Raw genomic sequence first — 9198 nt, forward strand, 5'->3', positions numbered from 1 at the left:
AAGTCACTTAAGTATTTATTATTCATCACATGCACAGCAGAATGTAAGGTTCTTGAGGGGAAAAATATTTAGATTTACGAATTTCTTGGATTTATACCCTTGTTTCCAAACAACTAACAATTTATTTAATTCACTTCATGTAATCATTTTTCAAACATCTAAACAATGTGTCTCTCATACTTCAGAATATTATCAGGAGGTACCAGTCCCTGGGGAAGGGCATAATGCTTGGTAAAGTGGAGGGTCAGTAAAAAAGAGGAAAACCTCCAATGAGACAGAGCAGCATAATGTCAGCAGCAATGAGCTCGGGAGTTACGATTGTGAGGACGGCACAGGACCCGTCAGTGTTTCGGTCTGTTGTGTAGACAGATTGCTAGAGTTGGAATCATATAACAAAATAACAAGGCAAGGAATGAGACTTGTAAGGTTAAAAGGAAACTTTAAAAACTAGAGATAATTTCACCCTAATCACAATAAAAAATAAAAACTAGAGGCAAAATCTAATAGCTCACCTGTTCAGGACTACATTAATGTGAAGGTTTAAGCTGAAAGATATAAAGTACTAATTAAATATGTGTTATTAATTTTACATTTTTTCCAGGAGCCATTACTGAATTCATATTCTGTGCCAGACATTGTTTTAGGTAGTAGGTATAAAAGGAATAGTTTATAAGCTAATGGGAAAGAGTGTAGAGCTGATATGGAATAATCATTCCCTCCCTAATGATAAGGAGCCTTGGCAGCATAGTAGGTGCATTTTACAATCATAGTGTTGATGTAGAGCTTGTATCACTGCACAGAGGAACATGCCTCGACATGTTCAAATTCACCAGTTGCTCTCAGGGAGAAAGATGAGGCTTTCTGCTTCCATAATGATTTACAGCTTCCGAAATGCTATACATGGTCTCTATGAATTAGAACTGACTGATTGGCACACAGCAGAAGCATAACAATGATTTTGCTGTCATTAAGTGCAATTGAGACGTAGCAATTCTATATACGGTTTCCAAGGAGTAGCAGTTGAGTTTGAACTGCTGACATTGCAGTTAACAGTCCAGTGCCTATTCTATGGAGCCACACCAGGACTCTATAATAATGATGCTGTTGTTTAGTGCTGTCAAGTTGGTTTTGACTCATAGCGACTGTGTACAGGGTTTCCAAGGAGCGGTTGGTGAGCTTGAACCACTGACCTTGAGGTTCAAACTGACCTCCATGCTGAATGCTTATCCTGCGTTGGCACACCAGGGCTTCCCATAATAATGATTTTGTTGTTAAGTGCTGCAGTCCAGCACTTTAACCCACAGTGCCACACCAGGACTCCATAGCAATGATTGTTGTTGTTAGGTGTCATCAAGTCAGCACCAACTCATAGCGACCCTATGCACAGCAGAATGAAACACTACCCAATCCTGGGCCAACCTCACTACTGTTGTCACGCTTGAATCCATCGATGCTACCACTTGGTGAATCCATCTCGGTGGGGGTCTTCCTCTTCTTCTCTGACCCTCTCTCTCCCTTACCAAACATGATATCCTTCTCCAGTTGACTGGTCCCTCCTGACAATATGTCTGAAGTGTGAGAGTTGAAGTTTGGCCATCTTGGCCTACAAGGAGCATTCTGGCTGCACTTCTTCCAAAACAGATCTATTGGTTCTCCTGGCAGCCCATGACACCCTCAATATTCTCCTCCAACACCATAAATGAAAAGCATCAATTCTTCTACAGTCTTCCTTATTCACTGTCCAGCTTTCACATGCATTATGAGGTTATTGAAAATACCATGGCTTGGGTCAGGTGCACCTTAGTCCTCAAGCTGACGTCTTTGCTCTTAAACACTTTAAAAAGGTCTTGTGCAGCAGTTTTGCCTAATGCAATATGTCGTTTGATTTCTTGACTGCTGCTTCCATGAGTGTTGATGGTTGATCCACGAAGTGAGTAAAATAATTAAGTATATTTTCTGGCACAGTTTAAGTAAATGAAAGTTGTACATAACATGACTTCCTTGGGTTAATGTGCTGGACTACTAAGTTGGTTTGAACCACCAGGTCAGCAGTTCAAACTCACCAGCCTCTCCTCGGAAACCCTATACAGGGTTGCTATGGGTTGGAACCGACTCGACAGCACTTAACAACAATTTGTCTATAGGATGTGAATATCTCACTAAAAAATTTTTTTTATTTATGTAGAAACTAAATTGTCTGTTGCCTCAAAGCTTAGCTTCACTCAATGTTCCTTGCTTCAGTGAATGACACTGCAATCTGTCAAGTCAGGAAAACAGAACCCAGGATTTTTCTTGACACCTTGTCCATTCTCCTCTTTTTCACTCTTCCTCTACACATCCACATTACTATAGTAGTTTAGAGTGAGGGTTCTGCCATTTACTAGCCATGTGATGCTGGACAAATTATTTAACATCTCCAAATCTCAGTATCCAATTCTGTAAAACTGGGATGACAGTAATACTTACCCCTTATAGTTGCTATGAGGGTTAAGTACGACAGTATATAAAAATTATTATAAAAGTCAGTCATCATTCACTGTCCTTAACAGATCATTCCTAAATCCTATTGATCTTTCCAGTTCTCTGCTATCACCATTTGGTGATAAAAGTTACCAGCGCTCACCTGCACTATTGCAGTTCTCCCATATACGTTTTTGTTTCTCAGATTCATACTCCATGCTGTAGCCACATTAATTTCTCTAATCTGTAAATCTGATTAGGTCATTTGCCTTTTTCCCTTCTGTGTTTTTCTAATGCTCCTACGATAAAGAATTAAGAACTTTAATATAATGAGCAAGGCTCTCATCTCTGCCCACTTCACCATCTTATCTTTCCCTCACTTCCTGCACAGTGCTCCATCCTAAGAAACTTTGAGAATGTTCCTCTCTCTGCCCCCAACCCACCTCATCTCATCACTTCCTCTACTGCTCCACACATACATTCCTTCCACAAGAACTCTCTCAGTACAGGGCAGGCCATCTACATTCCAAAATCCTGTCCTGATGTGGTGCTGTAGCACTCCACCACAAGATCAGTTTGAACCACAAAGTCAGTGGTTCAAACTCATCAGCCACTCCTCAGAAACCCTATATAGGATCGCTATGGTTGGAATCGACTAGACGGCATTTAACAACAACAAAAAAATCACCGTATTTAAGGAGCTCTGGTAGCGCAGGGGTTATGAGCTGGGCTGCTATCTGCAAGGTCAGCAGTTTGAATCTACCAGTCACTCCGAGGGAGATTGTTGAGGTTTTTTGCTACCATTAAGATTTACAGCCTTGGAAACACTATACATATACAGGGTCACTATGCTTAATGGCACACCACAGTCATGTTATTTGGAGTCTTGGTGTGACACTGTAGGAGAAGCACTGGACTGTGAACAAAAAGTCAAGGTTTCACACCCACCAGCTCGTAAACCCCTTACAGGGTCACTATGAATGGGAACGAACATGATGGCACTTAACAACATCACTCTATTTTTCTTTGTATAGTTATTACAACTATAATAAAGCATGTAATTTCTTGTTTAATATGAGGGAGCCTCAAAACTTTTATAGACAAATGAAATGAAAGATCAATGGAATTTTTCCATGACCTCTTTGAAGCCCCATCATATACTTTTCCATAACTTGAAGGAAACCGTGGAGAAGGGCAGGAACTGGATTTAGTTCACCAATGGATATCCAGTGCTTTGCATGGACAGAGTACTGATTGAAGAGAGGTTGTTTTCTCTATTTTAAGGGTAAGAAAGTAAGGATCAGGGATACTTACGAACAAAAACAAAAACTTGCCCACAATTATAATAAACAAAGGAGCTCTGGTGGTGTAGTGGTTATGAGTTTGGCTGCTAACTACCAGCTGTTCCATTTTGCAGGTGAAAGAAGAGGCTTTCTGCTCTCATAAAGATTTATAGCCTCAGAAACCTTACAGAAAGACACGAAGAGTGGGAACTGACTTCATAGAATGCCACCACCACCACAAGACAAACTTAGTAGTTAGTAGTTCTTCAGATGGGGTGATTCTACACGTCATATTCTTTCACCACAGCATGCTGTGCTATTTAAGTGCCATCAAGTCAGTTCCGACCCACAGTGACCCTGTATAGGGTTTCCAAAGAGAGGCTGGTAGGTTTGAACTGCTGACCTTGCAGTTCAAGTTGACCTGTGGTCCAGCGCATTATCCTACACCACCACACCAGGACTCCATACCACACTACTGTATATATAACAAGATGAGAACTTTTTGTATAACATGGCTATTATCAGATTTGGAATCCTGGTGTGATGCTGCAAGATAAGCACTGGACTAATAACCATGATACCACCTTGCTTTCTGAAAGTGAAGAAGACTTAAAATATTTACTAATGAAGATCAAAGACCACAGCCTTCGGTATGGATTGCATCTCAATGTAAAGAAAACAAAAATCCTCACCACTGGACCAATAAACATTCTTATCAACGGAGAAAAAATAGAAGTTGTCAAGGAATTCACTCTTCTTGGATCAACTATCAACACTTATGGAAGCAGCAGTAGAGAAATCAAATGATGTATTGCATTAGGCAAATCTGCTTCACAAGACCTTTTTAAAGTGTTGAAGGGCAAAGACGTCAGCTTGAGGACTAAGGTGCACCTGACCCAAGCCATGGTATTTTCTGTAACCTTATATGCATGTGAAAGCTGGATGGCGAGTAAGGAAGACCGTAGAAGAATTGGTGCTTTTGAGTTAATGGTGTTGGAGGAGAATACTGAAAGTGCCATGGACTGCCAAAAGAACCAACAGATGTGACTTTACCTAGGCCCTGCTATACTCTGAAGCACAACGTTATTGGCCTGATACAAAATAATAGCTAATATTACCTTTTTGTCTTCCCATTCTTTAACTGAATTGTTTGGCACATTTGGGAACTGCAACACACCGCCAGTGTCAGCAGTTAATAGTGGAGGTTGAACCTTGCTTAGGATCTTTGAGCACAGCCTGAGTGAATCTGTGAGTTCAGACAAGTGCAATGTCTGGAGATGGCTTGTCAGGGCAGAAATCATCCTGAGTAGCAACTGGGGCAAATGTTCTGTCTGGATCTCAATGTAAGTCTCCTGAAAATAAAAGTGAAATGAGGAAAGTGTAAACAATGTATAACTAAATCTGTAATACTTTTTCATCTATGCAAATAAGGCAATAGTTTTACTTATCTACAATGTTTTATATGTGGGATGCTCTTAATTAACATTGTGTAGTCATTTCATTATTAATGACTTATAGCTTTTCTATTCCCAGCATTTCAAGGCATATATTCTTAAATTACCCCAGTACTATCTGTTATATTACTGATATTTTAATATTATAAAAGTGAATAAAATCAGTTAAAAACAAAGCAGGCTGAATGTCATACCTGACACAGCACCCTCATACTTCTAGTAGGCTTCAAAATGAGAAAGCAAAGAATTGAGGAGAGAAAACAGAGGGGAAAAGATGTCCAACAGTCTTCATTTAGTAGACAGAATCATTAATAAATAATCATGATACATTAAATATTTAACATTCTATAGCATGCAATGATATATTTCATGTATTATATAGCTCTTGTTTATATATTATATATACGTCAGAGGACAAAATACATGCAAAATTTCATGAGGAAAACTTTAACAAAAGGAAAAAATGAATTTATTTTCAAAGATGTCATTTTATTTTATGACAATGTTTGTCTCCAACTTAGAATATCTGAACTAAGTTTTTAGATTCCCTCAATGTTTTTACCAAGGTAGCCTTACCAAAGAAACTATATCCAACAAAAAATCCACGAGTAAGCAGAAATTGATCAGCTGTAACTCAGATGACTCACTGCTATCACCAGGTCCAATCCGAAGTCTGGCGTGCAGTGTCCTTCTATAAGGGCAAAATTCACTTTGTCAAGTATACCATCAAGTAATATGACATAAAAACATTCTTTCTAATGAAAGCTAATTGAATATTGGGACACACAAAATAATGTTTCTGTGATGAACATTCCATTTCCATTTTTCTATGTGAAAAATTCCCAAAGCAAGATTCCTAAGCTTAACCTCACCATGAAAGCCTTATTTTGTACTTCCAAATGTCTACTGGACATCTTCATTTACGTTCTGGATGCATCTCACTTTGGGGACTTTCCATTGCTTTCACTACAGATGCCATGTCCTGTTTAAAATGGATTATTGGTGCCTAATTTCCCATCTCAGGGCCTTTTCTCCTACCAATTTCTCCTCCTGGACTGCCATCCTCCCCCAAATTCATTCTCTCATATCCAGAGTGCATCGGTCCTTGAAGATCTGGAATCCAATGTTACCTCCTCCAAGAAGCTTCTTCTGATCCAAGTAGCAGAGATCATTCCTCCAACATATTAATCCTATGTGACCAAACTTTGCTCTACACTCTGAAGACACAGAGTAAGAATATGACATGGTTCCCGACCAGCAAGAAATATTAGCATATAGAGAAAAAAATGTAACAATGTGACAGAACAGGAGTTGCTTCTGATGGGAGATTGGAAGGAGTCATGGAGGCTACTGAAAGGCAGTTTACCTGTGCATAGGACCTGGATAGATGGGTAAGGAGGAAGAAAGTTTTAGAACAAATATCATGAGTTCTAAGGCCCAGCAGCATAAAAGTTAATGTGTTTTCAGGGAATAGTCCAGGTTACCTACAGAAGGGTGTGTGTTTATGATCGTACAAAGGACATTCTTAATTCCTTCTGCATTCCTATCACATTTTGATATTTACAATTAAATAGGTATAATTTTAAATTTACTACTAAGAATATATAAACTTTCAGTGTCTTTGAAGACAGGGACTATATATGCTTAACATTGTGCTTTGCAAATGGGTGCTCAACAGCTGTTGAATGAGTAAGCAAACAACTTCCAAAATCATGAATGAAAAAGGGTAATGTATATCAATATTCATATTTTAAATATTCATGAGATAGTACATGATCCAAGTAGTGGGATAATACCTTACATCTGACTACATGTCCCCAAAGTCTGAGATCTTTAATTGTATTTCAAGTTTTAGATTCAAAAGGGAGGTGGGCTTTTATCTGCTCATTACTGACAATATGAACTGCTCTATGGCTTTAAAGAACTCCTGATGTGGCGCTGCAGGATAATGCACTGGTCGGCAAGGTCAGTTCAAACCAGAAGATTAGTGGTTCAAATCCCAGCCACTCCTCAAAAACCTATATGGAGTCGCTATGAGTCAGAATTGCTTCGATGGTACTTAACAACAACATGGCTTTAAATGCAAGAGTGTATAGGGTGTTTTTTCCTTACTCCAATGGAAACCTTTGGGGAAAAGAGTATTAAGGCAGCAAACACAAATGTGCTATCTTCTCCACAACAAATATCAATCACTATAAACTTGAAAGGGGTAATCTTTCATCTCTGCTGGTAACTTAATAACTTATTTCTAAACTCCTTTCCATTTCTAAGGTTATTTTATCAATGATTCTATATCCTAGAGTGACAAAGTACAGCCAGATAAAGACAAATAACAAAAAGTTGTCAGTAGTACTAGTTGAATGTATAAAAGAATATTCTTTTCATTAGATTCAAGAACATAAAAATAAAGGTTAGCTTTGAATGTTACTAAATCAAAACAAATGCTAGTTTAACATACCTACAACATTCTTCAAACCAACGTGCAACGTAATCCCACATATAATAAGGCTCAAAGGAATTAAAGAGAAGATTGGCGGTTTTAATCAGCTCTGCTGTTTTCTTATTTTCCCTCAATTTACTAAAAAAAGAAAAAAAAAACTGAAGTTTACTGTTCAAACTTAAATTTGAGTGCAATGTCATAAGGCAATATATTCCTATTTACTAGAAAACATTTAAAACAATATTACAACAAATAATACTTACCCACTGTAATTCTATTTCTTTATGAATATAGTCATTTTTCCAAATCTGAAGTTTATAGTCCAAATGTATTGTATTATCAAGATAGAAAATTAGCCTTGCAGAAGGAAAAACAGTGGGTCCTAGCAAATAAGGCAACTTTTTTATACGAGTGCCTAGTTCAATTTGGTAGCACATTCTTTTATTTCCCTTGGTTGGTGGTTATATGTGCTGTGGAGTTGGTTCCGACTTATAGTGACTCTTTATAGGGTTTTCAAGGCTGTAAATCTCTACAGGAGCAGAAAGCTTCATCTTTCTCCCACAGAACGTCTGGTAGTTTCAAACTCCTGACCTTGAGATTCGTAGGCTGACTCATAACCACTACCCTACCAGAGCTCCTTGGCAAACATAAATTTAGTAGATTTGGGCAGTCTTGATTTTCAAAGAATTTGGTTTGCTTTTCTGTTCTGTTCAGGATTTGTAAAAGCAAGGTTAATTTTGGTCAGTTTTGACTGAATAATTTTCTTAGCTTGAAGCACAAGAACAACCAAAACCCAAAACAATACAAAACACTATTATTCTAAGTAAGATTACTGAAATTCCATCAGGAAAAAATAACCTTGTTAATTCAAGTTGGAACCCCAACTATCTTTCCTAACCATTAAAACAGTTTTAATGTGGTGAGGTTTTATCAACTACATTTACATTCTGGATGAATTTCACTTTTGGGGACTTACTTTCAATTCCTGAGATGGATTGGCAAAGTGGAAGCAGCATCAATGGGCTCAAGTGTGTAACATGCAACTTACATGTTACAGTAGAAAAGACAAATTAAATACTCTGTGGGGCAATATTAATTCCTTAAGTCAAGTACATGTTGTTGTTTTGTTGTTAAGTGTCGTCGAGTTGGTTCCAACTCATACTGACCTTATACAGGACTTTCAGGGAACAGCTGGTGGCTCTGAACTACTGAGCTTTTTGTTAGCAGTCCAGTGCTTATTTTTTAAGTTCCACACCAATATACTTTGTTGTTGTTGTCAGGTGCCATCAAGTCAGAACCGACTCATAGTGACCCCATCCACAGCAGAACGAAACAATGTCTGATCCTGGCCGCCACACTTGACGCCATCAATGATGTCACCTGGCTGACCCATCTCATTGGGGGTCTTCCTCTTTTTCTCTGACCCTCCATCTTACACAGCATGACATCCTTCTCCAGCGACTGTTCTCTCCGGACAATGTGTCCAAAGTATGAGAGACGAAGCCTAGCCATCTTGGCCTCCAAGGAGCACTCTGGTTAAACTTCTTCTAAAACAGATCTA

The 9198-nt window shown here is 38.5% G+C and overlaps 1 protein-coding gene across 2 annotated transcripts in view; it reads right to left on the reverse strand.

The window, feature by feature from the left end:
- The window catches only part of DOPEY1 (dopey family member 1), a 114301-nt gene that overhangs the window by 71634 nt on the left and 33469 nt on the right, over window positions 1-9198 (reverse strand). For both annotated transcript variants that reach the window (XM_006870659.1, XM_006870658.1), the window contains exons 9-12: window positions 7656-7775; window positions 5774-5888; window positions 5392-5421; window positions 4862-5095 (exon numbers count right to left, since the gene is read on the reverse strand). In XM_006870659.1, the coding sequence (XP_006870721.1) occupies window positions 4862-5095; window positions 5392-5421; window positions 5774-5888; window positions 7656-7775 (499 nt within the window). The remainder of the gene's footprint in view (window positions 1-4861; window positions 5096-5391; window positions 5422-5773; window positions 5889-7655; window positions 7776-9198) is intronic.

This window comes from Chrysochloris asiatica, unplaced genomic scaffold (genome assembly GCF_000296735.1).
Source record: "Chrysochloris asiatica unplaced genomic scaffold, ChrAsi1.0 scaffold00146, whole genome shotgun sequence".
Lineage (NCBI taxonomy): Eukaryota > Metazoa > Chordata > Mammalia > Afrosoricida > Chrysochloridae > Chrysochloris > Chrysochloris asiatica.